Genomic DNA, 20,713 nt, shown 5'->3' with positions numbered 1-20,713 from the left:
GTATAACTGCACATAGTTTTTTTTTTTTTTTTTTTTTAAATCAGGACTGGACTGGAATGCTGACATTTTCTATAAAATTTTAATAACACTCTTAATTTACATATAAAATAATGGCTATACACAAGATCATCAACCACCAGCTACTAAAAGACTGTTTTATTTATATTTAAGTATATAGGTTAATTTACACACTGTTCAAGCACAGCACCTGAGCTTTTCCACCATACTCCGCACCTTTTCGTTATATGGCATTAGAACCCTATCAAGTCACTGTACTTTATGCAAGTACAATATTCGTTAAAACTTTTCATATAGTACAGCATACCACAGGTAAGCTGGATAGCAACATAATTGTACAGACAAAGCTAATCTCATGTTTTCTGGCTTATACTTTGGTCAGGATCAGTGGATGTGAAAAGGATATGTATCTTCTTGGAAAGTTCAGGCCCAATACGGCGAGTTGAGGCCAAGACACCAGTTCCTCGACGTATGGGAACATCAGCCAATAGCAGCGCCGCTTCCTGACTAGTTGCACATCTCTCATATGCCTGTAGGGTCACACACAACACTTTACCATATACCATCATCATCATCATCATCAAACAGCATCACATATCATTATCACTACAGCTCATCAACATCGTCGCTACATCTCATCATCATCATCCTAACTCGCTAATGTACAGTACTTAATATCATTACAAGTGGAAAGGGTAGGAACAAGAGATAAGAAAAAGAAATGCCTGTACACAAAAGCTAGCAATCAACAATGCATACTGAAATGTCATACATCCATTCATTCAACATTCAAGGTTTCATTGAAATCGTTAATAATGTGTAAAGAGAATTATTATTTTTTCATTCACCATCTAATCCTGTGTTGCCCCATGAGGGGCGTAACAGCCCGGGGATGGGCAAATTGGTCCTAACATTTAAGATGAGAGTGACCGACCTCAGTCATCCCTGAGTGGCAATGCATGAGCAATAAATCCCAACCACCCCTGCCCAGGCTCAATCTGACTGGAGTGCCTTAATAACCCACTAAACCACCAGGTGCCATAATTTGGTTATATAGTTACCACCCAGTGTAGTACAGGTAAATGGTTTCCTGGTGTATAGGACACCATCTGACTTGTCAGTACGGAGTCACCCGTAGACAGAAGGAAGAGGACAAAATGAACGAAAGAGAGACAGAAGAGGAAGGAAGGGAAGAGAGGAAAAGGCAGTCAACCGAGAGCAGGACTACACTGAGTAAGCGGATGGAGAGTACCTTCACCTATTGTTTCAAACATAGAGCTACAGTGAATCCATTAGCATCAGGGTTCAAAACCTGGTGTGGGGAGCTGGCAACACTTGACTCAGGTAACTATCCACCCTTTACAGGTTGGCATGTAAAGTGAGTTATCTAGAATAATATCTAGGGGAGGTACATGTGGTAACCTAGATGATGCACTGGTCTCCAACCCCAAGATGTTGGGTGAAAACACCACCACAGGCTCTCAAGCCAAAGTTATGGAGATGAGCACTGTGAAGAGGTGTCACATGGCATCTGCCCACTTTTACCTTAGCTCTTGCTTTGCTTAGCATTAAGTTAGATTAAGAGATATAACTGAAAGTGTGTGAAGAAAATGTGAGAGGATGTGATAAACAATCATACTACTGACCTTCATAAGAGTTCTGGGTGCTGGGTACTCTCTTGCTACAGCCTGAGCTACCTCCACTCCAACAAGGCTGAACTGGCGTAGCTGCTGGTGCCATAACTTCAGCAGACCAACTCCACCCTTGTCCACTCGCACTCCCCCACTGCTGCTACCCTCTGCATACCATGAAAACAGTGCCTCATTTCGTTCACGTCTGCCAACATGGAAAATAAAGTTCTCATCATTTGTTGTCTGATTCTTCACTGTGTTGCCTATTTTGATTTCCCCCCCCCCCCCCATTAAGTCCACAGTTATTCACAGAAAAAATGTCTATGAAAGTTGCTACACGGCCAAGTTGCCAGGTTTCCCAAGCATACAGTACTATCTGTCTGGAGAAAACTGATATTATGGAACACATCACTGACATATATTAAGAGCTTGCAATGTTAGCCTCAGCTTTTACAATGAACAACTTTGGCATACACACACTAGTTTACAGTGAACACCAAGGAGGCTCATACATTTTTTTACATTCAGCAAGACCTGTCAGACCACACTACAGTGTCTTAAATATCATTTGAGTGAGGTTGTTGTTGCTGTTGTTACTATCCCAGGCTGATTTGGATATGAACCAAGTCAACACAAAAAACTGACCACATCACCGATGTGCTCCCTGAGGTCATTTGTTGATGGATGCTGAAGTCTGTGCTGTCATAGTGAGGTGCAGTACAGCATATGAGACAAGTGTGTTGTGGCGTGGAAAACTGCATTACAGTGAGGATATAAGAGTTGTTCGTGACTGTATATATTTTGTGTTGGTACTGACGCTGAGAAGGGTGGTGGCCATATCATAGTATGCCTAGGTTCACTGCCTCTCTCTGAGAAGGATAGTTCTTGTGAGATATATATCTGGTGGAGCTCAAAAAGCATGCTGTTTGGCAAGAGGCATTGGACAGCTAAAGTGGCTGTGTTTATGTCTACTATATGTAATTATTGTTTTTTAAGGGGTGATGCATCACAAAGTTACATGGGTGGGTTGGATCCCGTACTGGAATATATACGGTCTGTTCAGAAAGTGTCCGACTTTAGGCTTTAAAAAGATAAATAGTCAACCTGCTAAGCTAGAATATTAATCCCCTCAAAGTATGCCCTTTCTGACTTTACACATGTAGCCCAGCATTCATTCCACTGCCTGAAACATTTTTTAGTTTTGGTTTTTGGTATCTCCTGCAGGTGCTTCATCATATTCATCATGATCTCTTCTCTTGGATGAACGTTGCTGAAGACATGTTGAAGCATGCAAATCACGATCCAGACTTTCTGAAGACTATTATCACTGGAGATGAGACTTGAGTGTATGGGTATGACCCAAGAACCAAAGGAAAGCTGTCCCAGTGGAAGTATGCAGGGTCACCTTGGCCAAAAAAAAAAAAGCACGATAGATCTGCAGCAAGGTGAAATGCACTCGCATGCTGACAGTTTTTTGTCTACCGTGGTGTTGTGCGTCATGCATGTGCACCAGAGGGTCAGACTGACAACAAACATTACTACCTCGATGTCATCCGTTTTCTTCATGATGCAGTTTGGCAGAAGAGACCATACCTTAGGAAAGCAGCAAGTTGCAAACTGCACCATGACAATGCCCCTGCCCATTAATCTGAACTGATTCAGGAATTTTTGGCCAAGCATAACATCCCGCAGGTCCGACAGAATCCCTACTCACCAGACATGGTGCTGTGTGACATTTGGTTATTCCCTAAGCTCAAAACTCCACTGAAGGGTCCCTGATTTGAAACCAGAGAAGATATCTTGACAAATGCAACAAAGCACCTGCATGAGATACCGAAAACTGACTTTGAAAATGTTTCAGGCAGTCGAAAGAATGCTGGGCTGTGTGTGTCAAGTCTGAAGGGGTTACTTTGAGGGAGATTTGTGTCCTAGCTCAACGAGTTAGCTATTTATTTTTTAGAGCCTACACTCGGACACTTTCTGAACAGACCTCGTAAACCTCCCACGTCCATATGGTCATTAATTAGGAGAGTTTTTGCTTCTTGATACAAGAGGTCTTCACCTGTGATTTTTGTGCATCGTTATTATTCTTAAGGCTTTGTGTTGTGTTTCTTTAACCTCTTCCATAATTCTGGCTGTTTATGAAGTGTTCAGCTTGGACCCCTATCTTAAGTTAACATGACACTGCTTAGTCCTTGGTAAATGTGTAAATGTAAAGACTGTATTACAGGATGAGGTACTCATTATTATACCCAAACATAGACTATACAGTACATTGTACATTCCTTTCCTGCTGTATACCAAAACAGTACTATGCAGTAACTAATTACTAGGAACACAGACAAAAACTGGCAGAAAAGTACTTTACTCTTAAGCATCACTTATCTGGGAGGTACTACCACAAGAGTGAAGTGTGGCAACAAATTTGGTAACTAGCCACACAATCATTACTATTAGACAAAGAAACTCAGCTAAGTTAACTATGCCAAAGTTTAAGTTAAGCATCTCACAATGTTACAAATCTTTCTTTAAAACTGACATTTTTTTTTTCCCCACAAATTTCAAGCAACTGTCAGAGAGTCATCAACAGGTTATGGCATTTGGTTCTTCTAGGCCACAGAAAACATCAGCTGTACCAAGACCAACCACAGTACAGTATGGGAGTTCCTTGAGAGGAAGTATGGCATTATATGACTGCATTTGAAATTATCTCAAGGTCAAACAGTAGTACCTTAGTCATATTTCATAACTGTCAACAACACTATATAAACTATCCAATATATACAGTACCCTAATGAAGAACTGCTCACTTAAAGGGTGCTTCCAGAACAAAGCTGGACTGTATAAACTTAAGTAGTAATAGTAGTAGCAGTAGTAGTAGTAGTTGTAGTAGTAGTAGTAGTTGTAGTAGTAGTAGTAGTAGTAGTAGTAGTAGTAGTAGTAGTAGCCCAATGTTCATTTTAAATATGAATCCAGTAGACTGCAGGCTGAAACTGAAATTCTCCAGTTTCTAACATCATTCTTTCAGGGGATACGGAGGGGAGTTGAGGGATGTGTCTACTGTATATCCAGCACCACTGTATAAAACTGTTAAATACAATATGTAAACTTTCTAGTGTAGTAACAGAATAAAGAGTGGCTCACTTAAAGGGTGCTTCTGCGACAGCCTTGGTGACCTGGAGAATGAAGGTGGCAATCTTTTCTGGGCTGGACAGCAGGCGGTGGTTGACATCACACTCCAGCTGAGCCATTACCAAGGCAGTCTCAATGTCTATTCTGTCATAAGAAATGCATTATTAGGGTAAGTAAATGGCTACTAAATTACCCTCTGAAGTGAAGGAAAGGGGGAAGGGGAATCATTATTATCACCCTAACAGTAACTCCCACCTAAGAAGTGTGGCAAGGTAGAATATAACAAGGTAAGAAAGCACAAAAGAATGTAACAACTGCATAAAACAGCATGCCCAATGAACTGTGCTACCTAAAGAAGACACTACACTTTGTAACAAACCAGATGGTTTCCTGTGTGTCAGAAAACTATTTATTACAAGTGGATGGTAGAGCAATGAATCAATGTTATACACTGTCATGTCATATAGTTACTGATAACAAAGTGTGTGTCTCCAAGTCTGACCTGAGGCATCACAGCTATATGAATATATAAAGAGTAAACTGCTTATTGCAGTGCTCCCCTAGCTAACTGAATCTGCTTTCACACTATTTCACACTACTGCCATACTGAATGCAGGAGGTCACAAATTTTCAGTGATCTTACACCAGTGCTTGACACCAATGTTCATACTATTATAACTTCATGTACAACACTAGAGTTATGACAATTTTATTCAGAGATTTTTCATTTATGAACGAGCCATATAGCTAACACGTATACAGTCACCTTCCACATACTTTAAACTGATGTCCAAGCCTACTGTCTATTTCACTATGGTAGCTACAAAGCAGTAGTGATGAATGCTGGCAACAGTGCAAAGGATGGAGGCAGTTACATGCTGCACACAAGAATGCAGGACAATGCAGGGGACAATGAGGTACTTTTATTGTTATATACATATCTCTGAAGTTAGCTAACCCTGCAAAGAAACACAATCATCTTCTTTTGGATACTGAATAATTTATGCTGTTTTCGTTCGTTTTCGTTTTTAAAGGCTCCAACATGCTTGCATGTGTCGGCCTTGGTCACCTAATGGCGGCTCTCCATGCTGCACAATCCATTGCAGCCTCCCTGTTCAGTCCCTTAACCCTAAGGTCACACTTAATGACCTCGTCCCATGTCTTTCTCGGTCTACCCCTCATAACCCCACCCCCAATATTAACACTTCTCACCTTCCTCACCCAACTATCATCCCCCATCCTCTCCACATGTCCAAACCACCTCAATCTACCTCTCCTCATCACAACACCAATACACTCCAGTCCCATCCTACCTCTCAACTCTTCCATTGTAAACCCAGCCCCTCCAGGCCTTGGACGCAGGGACGCACTGCACATCCACCTAATCATTGTCATTTCTGTACGTCTGAGCCGGCGAATGTCTTCCTCCTTCACTGCCCAGGTCTCACTGCCATACAGCATTACACTCCTAACACACGCTGCATACAAAGACCCCTTAGCACGTAGGGAGAGCCCCCTCAATGTCAGGAGAGGCAAGAGCTCCCTGAACTTCTTCCAACCACTTCTCACCCTAGCCACAGAGCTAGCTCCAGCCCCACCTCCAGCACACAACATGTCTCCTAAACAACAAAACTCTTCCACACACTCAAGAGATTCACCAGCAAGTTCAATTCTTTCACGTCTGACGATCTCCACCTGCTCACCCCGGCACGCCGTACACATAAAATCAGCATTATCTCGCAGTCTACCTCTGATACCACTACATCTCTTATGCACCCATTTATCACACACACCGCACAAGATGGAATTACTTCCCACGCCCTTGTGGCAAACTGCACATGGCCACTCTCCCTCGTCTTTGACAGTACCGCCACCAACCCTAGATATCATCACTTTTGTTTTATCTGCATTTACCCTTAAACCCTTTTGCCCCATACCATCTCTCCACTTCCTAAACCTTTCCTCCGCCTCCCTTTCATTCTCTGCAATCAACACCAAATCATCAGCATACAACAACTCCCACGGGAGTCCGTTTCTAAAGTCACGTGAAAGGGCTTCAAGTACCATGATAAACAACATGGGACTCAAGACTGACCACTGATGCACACCAACATTCACGGAAAACTCATCACTCAAATCTCCATTCACTCTCACCTGGGTGTGAGCACCCACATACATGGCCATAACCATCCTAACCAGCCACTCCTCCAAGCCAAGCTTTCTCATTGCCCACTTCACCACCTCTCTCGGGACTCTGTCAAAGGCCTTTTCCAAATCAACAAAAACAAAATAAAGATCCCTTCTCCTACCAATATATTTTTCCTGAAGCTGTCGAACAATGAATATGGCATCAGTGGTCCCCCTACCTGGCATAAACCCAAACTGCATCTCATCAATATTCACTCTTTCTCTAATCATACCTTCTAAAACTCTCTCCATTACCTTCATTATCTGATCTAAAAGCTTTATACCTCTATAATTCCCTCTTTCCAGGGCATCACCCTTCCCGTTATACACATTTACAATTACACTCTTCAGCCAATCATCTGGGACAACACACTCATAAATAATCCTATTTATCAGGTCAGTGACTAAACTCACCCCTATATCGCCTGAGGCCTTCAACATTTCGGCAGTCAACCCAGACACACCTGCTGCCTTCCCCACCCTCATCCTGCCTATTGCCTCACTCACAGTAGCAGTATCAATCAAAGGCCAAGGGCCAGACACTGGATCTGCTGGCTCCAAACCTTCCCTGTCCCAGTCAAACTCCTCATTCAACAACCGGTTATAATGCTCTCTCCATGCATCTTTAATATCCTCACTGTTCACCACTACCCTTCCTTCATCATTCTTCACACACTGCTCACCTATGATATCCCGATTATCCCTCTTCACCTGACCTGCCACCCTAAATATATTTTTCCTTTCCCCATGATTTAGGTTATCAAGTAATTGTCTCTGTGACTCAGACTTTGCCCTGTATACCTCTCTCCTAGCCCTACGCTTGGCAGCCAAATATTCCTCTTTGCTACCACCCTTCTTCCATTCCCGGAAAAGCCTTCTTTTCTCCTTAATTGCAGCTTCTACACCCTCATCCCACCACCAAGTTACTTTATGTCTTGGTGGTCCTCTTGTCCAGCCGCATGTTACATCAGTAACTCTCAAGAAATTGTTCTTGAGGGCTCTGTACTGTTCATTAACGCCTCTGTCTACAGCTCCCTGTTCAGCCACCACTCTCCTCAACTCGCTATAGAAGGCATCCCTTACTACTTGGTTTTTCAGCTTCCATATTTTCCTCCTAGGTACATAAGTCCTCTTTTTCATCATTTGTTCTTTAAGCACCATATCACAAATCAATAGTTTGTGCTGCTGCACACACTCCTCACTTCCTATAACTTTAACATCCCTCACTAACCTCCTATCGGCCTTCCTAACCAGAAAATAATCTATCTGACTGCTATTTCCCCCAGACTCATACGTAATTAACCTACTGTCTCTCTTCCTAAAATATGTGTTGCACACAATCATGTCCGTTGCCTCCCCAAACTCGAGTATCCTTTCCCCTTCTGCATTCCTTAGACCATATGCACATCCCCCATGCACGCCTTCATAACCTTGGGCTGCTCAAACATATAATGATGGTATCTCTATTGGTAAAAATGAATGAATCTCTATTGGTCTGGTGGGTTTATCTTCAGTCAAAGGATGACTTTTCTCTTTCACTGTAGCTACCACCAGGTTATTTTATTCAGTTCAGGAGATAACTGAAGGGGTCAGAAACATCTTAAACATCCTGACTATTATTTCCACTTAAAGATGGGGTAATTCAGGATCCCAAAACAAGGAAAATGACAGCACAGAGGTGGGATATTTATCAATAGCATGACCACTGAAATGGGCCACATAATTATTCAAATATCACTCAAGACTTCAAACTCCAAGCATCACCACACAAGCATAACTGACAGTATATATCTTATGCACTTTCCTTTCTGTCAACTATCAGGTAAAGAAAAGAGATAGCAGATCCTCTTCACATGCGGCTCTGTGCATACTTTTTCATGATTCACCAAGTTCTTTAGCTTTATCAACCTCTACTGTCAACACTGGTGGTGGGTGGGGGCACTCACCATCCACTCACTCAATGTAGTGCTGATCTCAGGTGGCTGCCATTTCCCCTCTTCCTTCCTTCCTCTTATGTCCTTTCCATTCTTTCTTCCCTCTTCCTTCTGCCTATAGGTGACTCTACACTAAGTGATAAGCCAAATGGTTTCCTGTACACCAGGAAACCATTTAATACGCTGGGTGATAACCACATAACCAAACTATGGCACCTGGTGGTTTAATGGGTAATTTAGGTGCTCGAACTGGATTGAGCCTGTGTCGGTTTATATCCAAGGGGTGGCTGGGCACATAATGCCACTCAGGGATGAGTGAGGCTGGTCACACTCATCTTAATTGTCAGGGCCAGCCTGCCTAGCCCCGAGCTCCTATGCTCCTTGTGGGGCACCACAGGATTAGATGATGTACGTATGTACAAGTATATATGTATTGCCAACATACCTGTAATTGTATATTAAGTTCCAATGTAACTTTATTGTCATTGTACTTGATCTGTCTATGAACTAGTATGTCTACTACATGCCAGTTTATGTACTTACCTGGTAACAACAGAAGAACTATTAGTGTCGTTCTTTTTCTTCCTCCCCACTGTGTTTGTATCACCTAACAATGCAGACCGCACCTGATGCTGCTTCTTTGATTTCTGGCCTCTGCAGTTGTAGGAGTCAATATTACTTACACATTACTTTTCAGCATGTACTAGGCAGTGTTTACGTAAAAATTCTTGCCAAATTGGCTCAAATTTACTTAATCATGGGCAAAGTATGGCTTAACCCCCATTACAACCACTATGACAAATTCTATCAACCCTTTTACATAACTTAGCCTAGATTTCTGTCCTTCTGCAGCTCATTTCACACACCCGACTGACAGAATAAGATATGTCTGTGTCCGGTACATTCTGAGACAAAATTTAACCTACTTGCACATCTACTTCACACTTAAGGTAGGTCCATCACTTTCCTGTGATGCATCAATCCTTGCTGAGCTGCAGTCTTCATATGAGGTCCAATGAAAGTCTGTGTGGGCCAAGCCACAAACCTCGTATGAGGTACAACTTACAATGGTTATACAACAATGATTCAGGGGAGGTACACTACCAGACAAAGAATCAGCGTGGTAGGAGTTAAAAGCGTCACCTACGACCACAGACAAATAGCAAGCCTCTCTCAGTTTTCTAATATCCACCCAAGGAGGGTGAAATGTAGAATAGGTGAAATATTAGGTAAAATTTTGTCCTGAATTATAAATTAAATTGCAGTCACCAGAGTAAAGGGAAAACCAGCCCTGATGGGGTACCATACTGTACTTAGAGTATTTCAAATGCTGAGCATTTGCTCATATGTCAGAAGTCAACCCAATATATTATATCAATGTCAACAGAATCATGGGAAGAGCTATGATATTAGAAAAAAAAAAAAGAGCACACTATACTGAACTGATCAATTACACTAAACTAATCATTGCTAGTTGCCAGTATCCTTTTCATAATTATATACAGGTAAACTGAAGTATCTCTTAACTACTGCATGAAATATATATACTGTACCTTGTAAGGGTTGAGGTAGAATTTATGGAAGTGAAAAGCAATCTATATAGTCAAAATTCAGCTACGTGTCTTGATATCACTGTGATGTAAATTTTTCATACAAAAGAATTACCGGTATATCTACATTTGGAAAAGTTTTTTTATTGGGAAGATGTAACAGTTTCAGCCTACCTTGGACTCTCTTGGACCCTGCTTATCCCTAATTAAGAATGCTGGTATAAGTCATCCAAATGATATTTGTATTTGCTGAAGACTTACTTTAGGTACTCATCAATGCCTGCAACAACCAGAGTGAGCCTGGGTGCATGCAACTTTGTCTGCCATGTCCGACACAGGTGACACAACCCTCTACCATCCATCAATGCTCTCCCATATATTTGGTCCTCTACCACCTCCACAAATTCTTCTGCTCCCATTACCACTACTGCCTCTTCTGCCCAGCTCTCCTGTAAACAACAATATTTATTTAACTCTGACTTCTATGATTTCTCTAGACTAAACAAAACAGTCTGATGTCAGTCTAAAAATTACTTCTTAAGAGTATCAACAGAAAAGAAATAGCTGATAGAGATTGTTTTTTTAAACCTCTGACTATCATGTTTTCTTTCGCCTGATGAATATCTTTGAGTGTTAGCCTGGCTGAAATTACCAAGCTCACCAGCTGCAGTGAAAGGGTATAAAGAGCAGTCTTTTTTACAGAATATAAAAATGCCTAGCCCTGGGCTCCTAGCTCCTCGTGGGGTGACATAGGTGTGGATGATGGATGGATGGAAAAATTGTTTACATTTCATCTGGCTAACACCAGATCACTTTATTCAGCTTTGGTAAAACATTTCCGGCCTGTTGGGATGTCATTATCTTTTGATTCTGGATAATGGAAAACAACTACAGTACTTTGCTTATAAGAATGACCATTAAGCTCAAAGGGTTAACCACTTCAATATGATTACGTCTTTCTTATTTACTCTTCCTACTGCCAGACAATTAAATTCAGCTTACAAGAGACCTCTCAGGGTGGGGGGGGGGAATCAGTAACCCCTAATGCGATGATTTTTGTTCCAGTTTATGCTACAGATATACAATTACATCAATTTAGATGAGTACATTAAGACTAAAGAGATTAATAATAAAACACTTACCTAGCCATTACCTCTGGAAAATACAAATCTTTGATAGTTAGTCCTCTTACAGACCTATTCTAGAGTACATAAGAAGACTTGACAGTAAACTACCCTGTTTTCTTCACCTAAAAAATTACTGCCATGGACAGAACAATACTGTACAGTACTTTAATATACCCGCAGAATGCCGTTTCATCCAACTGTCTGTGATAGCTGAAATATCTGATTTTAGAATTTCTTGCATGGTGGATGACCAAGTTTCCTCCCTCTCTCTCTCATGCACATCTAGTACATTCATAAATATATGCAAACTTTCTGACTGGCAGAGCTAGAAACAATGATGTACATAATACATGTTCAAGCCAGCTTTTAGTTCTTACATGGCAACTGATCTGAGGGGACATGAGACTGCACTTTCTTTCACTGACAGAATGTCCCACCCCTATCACTCTAAGCCATCCTCTCTCCCTGTATCCTCCATCTTCCTCTCAGTTTCACCTTGCATGCTACCACCAAATGGTCACACAAACCTCCACTCTGTTCTCTAATGGCTTGTATTAATTACGTTCCCAGCCATTTTTCTCTATAAGCACATTATCAGTCACACCCCCTTTAACCTTTTCTCCAAAGTTTCTATATCAAGTAATCTGGCAACATAAGTCTGTCTCAGGTACTGAATCTGAATAATTGAAGACATATGTGCATACACATCTACACAATGCCTGGGTGTGTGCACACACAAGCATTCCCTTCCTTACTTCTCCTCCCTCACCTGGAGGTAACCTCTCCTGGAGGGTCTTCTACACCCCTATGCAACTCAACCCTCACTAGGGGGATAGAACTCTTCCTTATAACAAACTCATGTATCTCATGTTAAGTAGTTTTGGTACATATGTAAAACAAATAATTAATTGTTGAATTGTGATCACAGGAAGTGAGTGGAAAAAAACAAAATTGGGGCATTCAAGGAAGTTGGCAGGTCGTCATCGGCAGTGTTTATGAACGATCTCTCCAACTGGCCACGCTGTTTACCAACCACCACTCCGACTGGATGTGTCAGTGTATCACACATTCTAAATCCTCATTTATAGATTTCACAGGAATGTCTATAAAAATGCCCAGTAGCTGTGGTAATCCAAGAATAATAATGAGTAACCTGTGAAAGACTCATTTCAACAGAAAATATGAAAACAATTCCATCCATCCATCCATCATCCAATCCTACGTTGCCCTAAAAGAAGCGTAGGAGCCCGGGGCTAGGCAAGTTGGTCCTGACGTTTAAGATGAGAGTGACCAGCCTCACTCATCCCTGAGTGGCATTATGTGAGCAATAAAGCCCAACCACCCCTTGGATACAAACTTTCACCAGCTCAATCTGATTGGAGTGCCATAATTACCCACTAAACCACCAGGTGCCAAAATTTGGTTATATGGTTACCACCCAGCATAGTAAATGGTTTCCTTGTGTACAGGAAACCATTTACTACGCTGGGTGGCCACCTTTAATAAAAAAAAACCCACAATCTCAAGTTATGTAATTTTGGTACATATGTAATACAGATAATGAACTGTTGAAATGTGACTGCAAGAAGTGGAAAAAAACAAAATTGGGGTATTCAAGGAAGCTGGCAGGTTGCCATCGGCAGGGTTTATGAACAATCTCTCCAACTGTCCGCGCTGTTTATCAACCACCGCTCCGACTGGATGCGTCAGAGTATCAAGCATTCTAAATCCTCATTTGTAGCTTTCAGAGCTAAGTTTATAAAAATGCCCAGTAGAGGTGGTAATCCAGGAATAATAGGTAACCAGTGCAATACTCATTTCAACTGAAAATATGGAAAGGCCAAGCCAGTTTGGCAAGCTCAACGAATTAACGACTCTTATGACGACACAGAGGCAGCTGGTGATGACGACACCGCTCCCATTGCCTCCACACTGAACTTTGAGGGGTTCCTGAAGGAGGCTGATGAGGAGGAAGCAGCAAAGAGGAGGCAGTGTGAGGGAGCTGCACACTCACTTGATGCTGAGAGGCTCTAGTCCGCCTCAAGCCTCGTAACCCCTCCCCCCACGTTCTTGCCATTTCGGCCAAAGCAGCCTAAAGTGGCAAACGGCTGAATTGCCTTACGACCAAAATATGTTAGGTTAAGTTAGGTATGGCCTAAACGTCTTCGGCCTTATAGGATCACAGCTGAAAATACATACAGCCAGATAGTCCTGAACTCCTCCTCCTCCCGTCCATTCAGCAATGTCATCAGTCAGAGTCATGTAAGAATCTTTCAATATTGTTCATTTCCATTAAATGTACTTTACAATTTCTTTTCCAGGTTGTCAGTGTTCACTGGTGACAAGTCTGATGTAGGTTTTGACCAGTTTGATGAAGGTTTGGAGGTAAGGGGGACAACTTTTCAAAGATGACAGACTCATAAGTAATTTTCCCCATAAAATTAGTTACATTTCTAACTCATGAAATTCTCATATCGTGGCCTGTGTCCAGTCTAATAAGACTGTGATTTAGGAGATTCCATTGTATTTTTTAAATGCAATTCACATTACCTGCCACAGCATATGAAACATCATAATATTGTACTAACCTGTAATGTAAGTGGGTTAACCCTGATGAAGGTCACAGCAGCAGGTACAGGTGCATCCACCACCCTGTACCTCACACCGCCACCATCTTGCCCTAGCTGACCCACAACCTGGCTCCCTGCTACAGTCTCAACCAGCCTCCGATCCACCTCCACCACTACGTACTGTAAAACGTGCCAAACTTTAATGAGACAGCTTGCACTCAAAACACACACACACACATATGCCTATAACAAAACCTCAAAATACCTTTCTGGTTGCAGCCTGTTGACGTGGCTTGATTTCTGCAATTCCCTGTAGCCACTTTGGTCAAGTGGGTAAGAGCACATGCTATCAACTAAGGGGTCAGGTGTCTGACCCTACCCAAGGGTCACTGGCTGATGACAGGGAAGGCAGCAGAACAGCAAGTTCTACATACCCCAGCAGATTCCTTTAAGCTGTGGCAATTCCTTACTTGTTATGGATGGCATGCACATGACAAAACTGCATTGCTGGCTTCATGCCCAGATGAGCCTGGGGTTCCAACAAACAGCAATTAAAGTAAAAACTCTCATATGAGATGGTGCAATGAAATTGCTGGGTCAAAAGTAAGCGTGAAGGAAGTAATTCTAATAATAATCAACTCTCGTGTAATCAATCACTGTTCAATACAGCAGCTGGTCTCAAAACCTGCAGTTAACAATACAACCTAAGGTTACAAGAGCATGATACTGTAATCAAACAGAATTAACCCCTAGGACTAGAAAATGTCCTCCTTATTACAATTTAGATACCAGGTCCAACCCTGGCAATCTCTACTCGATTTTTGTACTGTACCGTATTGCACCTGTAGGATGGCCCCACAGAAGTTGCTTACCTGTGGTCGATGGGACTACTTTGCCAGACAGACTGGGGTTAAGCAACAACTAACACACCCACACCCACTCCAGCTGCCTGAACCATCCCTACAATACACAAGAAACCACCAGGTCAGTTCCTAGTGGGGTGGTATACTGTATATGAACCACCTTGTATATTATAACCAGTGCCTACCTTCATACACTCTCCTGGCTTCAAGGCTCGCTTGCTAGTCCTCTCTGCTTCCTTGGCAGCTTTGGCTTCGGCTTTCTCAGCAGCTCGTCTTTGTCGCTCCTCCTCCCGCTGTTTCCTCTTTGCTTCCTTCTCCTTCCTCTCTTCCTCACGCTTCCTCTTCTTTGCTTCCTTCTCATTCCTGACCTCCTCACTTTTTCTCTTCTTAGTATGAGGGCCAGTGTGATCTTCCTCCTAAATTCCATAATACTGTCAGTACAAGTTAATTAAAGAGACAAAAAATAAGTCCTCATTATATGCTGTCCTTTTTTTTATGGCTCTAGCATTTATAGTCCACAGTACACTGTGGGAAAACTACCAGTTTAAAGTCCCATTGCTATCTCTAAAGCTGATTTACTCATTTCATCCAACTAACAGTACCAACTGTTTTGAAAAATCTGGGGTATTTTGGAACACACCCAAAATGAAAATAAAAAGAGCCTGTACTATAATATCCATACATGGCCAGAAATGAGTGAAATCATATTAAATATATAGTGCTGTGTCTGAATAAAACGATGATAAACTGATCTCACTGTAATGGAAATTATTTGTAAGCATCAAACTGGCTATACAGCCCTGTCACAGAAATGAAGGAAAAGCAACAATACATACACACATGTATTCAAAACTAAATCCCATATAAGAAAGACAGTGATCTGAATTTACACATAAAAGTAATCATTACCAATATATGGCTAGAATCCTCAATGTGATAAGAGAGACTGCCAGGTTCACAGACATCTTGTAAATCTTCAATTTCATTTTCTCTTACCACTGAGTCTGAAAATCAGAATGGATGCGATGTAAATAAGGTATACAGTTTACTTTTACTACAGCTAATATCATCTTGGAAAAACTTACATAAACAAGTTGCTATTCAATCAGTCACAACTTTTCCCTCAAAAGATCAATTGATGTTTTTCAGTAAACAGTCATTCAATACTTCAACCTGCATTCTGAGGTACAGTATATGGAAACAATGGTAATTACATCCCTAAAGAAAAATTACAAATTCAGTAGATATCCATTTAATCAAAAGCCTCTCTACTTTCAGCAACAGCAGTAACCATGGAGTGGATTTAAAGCTGATGATCAACACAGCTGAAACTCTTGTTCCACCAGCAGACAGGATCTCACATCCTTACCAACTTCCTTTGCTGAATAATTTCTGTGTACAATTTAATACTAATAATAGCCTGCATACTCTCCACCTACTGTTTTTCTTTCTCTGTTCTTGGTAAACCTACCACTACAGTGCAGCATATGAAGCTATGATTTTCAATCCACCCAACCATCATCCAATCCTGTACTGTAACACCAGAAGAACAAATGCCTAGGGCTAGGCTTTTTCATCCAAACATTTAAGACAAAGGTGACAAGTAAACTACCCCATGTGGCACTGTGTGACAAATCAAGCTCAAACCCCCTTGGATAAGAACCATTACATGCCACATCTAGTTGATGTTCTGTAAATTTTTCAAAATTCATGTTAAGATATACTAATATCAGAGCCATAAGTTCTCTTGCAAAATCTGCCTCCAAGAGATTAAGTGTGCTAAGCCAATGCCGTGCCTTCTTTACCCCCATACAGCTGATGATTTTATACCGAGGTTTTATTAGTCCATGTAGAATACAACTCTTATGTGGGGGGACTCCCCACATACAGCTCTTCTTAATAGGGTGGAGTCAAACACTTTTTAATCTCATTAACTCTCATCCTCTTACTGACTCCTTCAACCTCTGTCTATTCACCACTGTTGCACATTTATCATTTTTCTACTGCTACTGCTGCTCTGAACTGTCTGCTCGCATTCCTCCTCAAATGCAGTGCATGCATGACACCTGTCTGGCAGCAAAACAGTCACCATTTTTCTGTTCAACACTAATGCGTGAGTTAATCAATATTCCCTGTCCTTTACATACAGTATGCAACAGGTCATCTCTGGAACTGTCTTCCTCTATTTGTATGGTATTACCTTCTGACTATGACCCACTCTTTTAAATACAATGTGTTCACACATCTCAAAATGATCAGCTCTTGATTTTTTTTCCCCCTCAGGGAGAGGACTCTTGCAGGCTCTAGCCTTTGGGTCCTACTCCTTTACACACACACAGACACACACACACACACACACACACACACACACACACACACACAAAGGGGGAGGGGGGGAGGATGGATGATGGACACCCCCATCAACCACTGTTAAGGTACCGTACTGAAAACATAAAATACAGCTCACAAACAATCTACTGTACTGTAACAAATACACTCATGTATCTCACTTCATACATGTACAGTCCTTCACTATAAGCTAAAAAAAGATCTCTGGGAGCAACCAACTGATATGACTAGGCTTCAGCAGTCCACCTGATTTACATCTAACTGAGTGTGGGACTACAGCAACAATAACAACAACCATCAATGCTGTGGAGCATGTCTGACCACCACCAGTATCAGCCGTTTTGCTGCTGCTGGGGACAAGGCCACAGGATAGTGGAATTCATTCAAGTGATTTTGAGAGAGGGCTGAACCAATTACTTGCACATTCTTGCCTACTAGCCTTATGCAGTACAGTACAGACAAGAGAAATATTTGTCATCTGACCCCAAATAGTGAACCTGCTTAATATGGCTGCACCTAACAAATGTAGCTTTCCTGATCATTGTAATATGGAAGTTTATAAGCAATATGATCCTATCTATCTATCTATCTATTGTCAGACGCCTCAATCCCGTTTGGGGTGGCCACAAACAAATCGCCTCCAAGTCGCCCTGTCCCCCGCCATTTCACTGCCCTGCTCCCAACTCACACCCCCCTCTCTCATATACCTCTCCACCCCATCCCTCCATCTCATCCTCGGCCTCCCCCTCCCTCTTCCCCCCTCCACCTCACTCACATACACTCTCTTTGTCAGACTTTCACCCTCCATCCTCTCCACATGGCCAAACCACCTCAGTGTGTTCCTCATAACACTTCCTATCACATCCACATCCACACCACAATGCTCCTTTATATCCTCATTCGTCAGCCCGTCTCTCCACGTGACTCCACAGGCTCCTCTTAAATAACTCATTTCCACTGCTCTCACTCTTGACTTGTGTCCTTCCAACAATATGATCCACTATCCTTTAAAAAGTTATGCAACCTTGTTAACTATAGGGCTAAATATAAGAATACATATTGTAATCAGCTTCTGTTCTGCAACACACTGAACAAGATCTTTGTTGTATGTTTACTTTTGTTCGTACTTAAGGTTTCATGGCAGTTTTTGTCTTCCTCTCCATCACTACTGAGGGTGAAAGTTTCTGGTTCCTCTTGTGCTGTAATAGGCTTTCTGCTCACACCAATATCTGGCAGGCTGAAAGTGATGATCAAAATTAGGTATACCACTCCTCTACTGTTAAAAATTTAACTTAGCAGTAGTTGTTGTTGTTGTTCTTGTTTAGCCCCAGCCTGTCTGGTCAAGCAGATCTGTTGACAAGTAAGTCACTACTTCTGTGGTTTATAATAACTGAGTATTGTGTAGTACATCTGTAAAAATAGCAGTCTCTATCCCCCACCTCTCGCTGGGCACAGGATTCACAACCCATCCCCAAGGCCCAATAGTCCTCCTACATACTGTACACCTCTACATGTCACCACCTCAGCACTAACGCCCACTGTCCACTTTGAATACGTGCTAGGACTGTCTCTTACAGGACTAGTGTATTGATATTAGCAGTGGTATTTTTACATGTCGGTGGATCTTCTGGTGGATCAGTAAAGTTTGCTTTAATGAAATTTAAATCCTTCAACTGTTCCCTGCCCCAGCTGGGATTCAAACCTGGGTCATTAGGACAGCAGGCCACCTCTCTAGTTGTATTTCCACAGGCATATGAGAACTGTAAGTTTCTTTCAAACATATTGATATTTTTTAAGATTCTCTCTCTTTAGCAATTAGGAAATCTTTGTTTTACCTTAAGAAATAAGGACTAAACAACATTCATTGCTTTCTTGTGTACTCAGTCTCCTATATATGATACAATTAAGCTAATACTAAAGGGGCATTTAACCATTAACTTTGCCCCATACCAGTGCAAGCATATGTTTATCCTGGGGAACTGAGTTCAGCAATTCCACTAGTATCCTGGGGAACTGAGTTCAGCAATTCCACTAGTACTGAGAATCGGAACCATTGATTCTGAATTTAGCTCTACTGAGGGAGCTGATTAGGATTATATCTGATACAAACCTGGCTCCAGTTCAAAAAGTTTTTCCTAAGTGAATAAAATCCTCAAGGGATAGCAAGAAAAAGATGTAAAGTACATAAGCAGACTAAAGTTGTTAAGTGCTTAAGTCTATGGGATGCAAGGACTGAAGTCACCTTTGTCCAAACCAAAATACAGTAACATGAAAGGATTATGAGAATCAATTGTAAAGCGGTACACAAGACCAATGATATCACTCTATTTAGAACACAGTTATCCATATTCATAACAGTGATACTCCTCATCAAATGCATGCAGGACTGTAATGATAGTTCCTTTAAACTGAACTGAATGTCAATATGATTACATTACATGCCCTATTTTATGGCACATGACATAAGAACAAACACAATATCATTGCACTCTGTAAATATTTATACTAATATAAAACCAGATGAGAGGTCACAACCAACCTGTCATTTGATTCCTCATCTGATGAGATGGTGTGAACAGCAGTTCTCATGCTTCTCAAAAAGCACCACCTGAAACCAAGCACACAAATACAGTACATCACACATTTGTTGACATTACAGAAATAAGCCACTATACTCAACAACCCACTATATACAAATCACATCCACTCCTACACGAACTATACCAGAACCTGCCTTGTGCAATATATACCAGTACTGCAATTCTATATGCCGGTAATAAATGCTATTTGGCTAAATGAATGCCTTGAACAGTTACTTGGGTATTACTGCACTTTAATAAAAAATTCATGAAATTAAGCAATACAGCATTCAAATACTTGAATAATTTTCATTAATTTTTTGTGCAAAAATGTCTTGAGTTAGAATGCGTAGTCAGTGTGACTGCTCTGCCAAAGTTCAACCCTCATGAGGTGACTAGAGGTTTGCCAATCATGTAATGACATCAAGAAAGTCATCTACCCTTAGGTGTACTAGATTATGAATTGGTTTTTACCATTTACTAAAAGGTACTTATACAGTAGTACGTCTGTTCTATGACTTCGAATTCATAAAAGTATTCTCCTTTACCTGTGTACTCACAGGGAGAAAAATTATTGCACTGCACAGTACAGTATAACAATTGCTCAATGAATATTTCAGAGAAATATCTGAACTAAGAATGTATAAAATAGCTACACTGTTCAGAAATGGTAGGAAAACAGTAACATGATGTATGAAATGTAAAAAATGACTGAAATAAACCCACACAAAAGTTCTTAGAGCTTATGACATAAGGAAAGACTCAGTAGCTGA

At 41.3% G+C, this 20,713-nt stretch overlaps 1 protein-coding gene across 1 annotated transcript; it reads right to left on the bottom strand.

Moving 5' to 3' along the window:
* Nucleotides 1–238: 238 nt before the first annotated feature.
* Nucleotides 239–19,950, bottom strand: LOC145416504 (structure-specific endonuclease subunit EME1-like). The gene is made up of 12 exons (XM_080285460.1): nucleotides 19,901–19,950; nucleotides 18,489–18,598; nucleotides 15,922–16,016; nucleotides 15,198–15,428; nucleotides 14,168–14,329; nucleotides 10,714–10,901; nucleotides 9,510–9,556; nucleotides 8,366–8,389; nucleotides 7,567–7,579; nucleotides 4,794–4,925; nucleotides 1,665–1,854; nucleotides 239–548 (listed from the first exon to the last, which is right to left on the bottom strand). The coding sequence occupies exons 1-12, from the start codon at nucleotides 19,948–19,950 to the stop codon at nucleotides 372–374; spliced, it is 1,419 nt and encodes a 472-aa protein (XP_080141586.1). The 3' UTR covers nucleotides 239–371.
* Nucleotides 19,951–20,713: the final 763 nt, after the last annotated feature.

This window comes from Coenobita brevimanus, chromosome 106, assembly GCF_032717465.1.
Source record: "Coenobita brevimanus isolate Jiangsu-jjx chromosome 106, ASM3271746v2, whole genome shotgun sequence".
NCBI classification, from domain to species: Eukaryota; Metazoa; Arthropoda; class Malacostraca; order Decapoda; family Coenobitidae; genus Coenobita; species Coenobita brevimanus.
The sequence above is the reverse complement of the archived record's forward strand: the minus strand, read 5'-3'. Positions and strand labels throughout refer to the sequence as shown.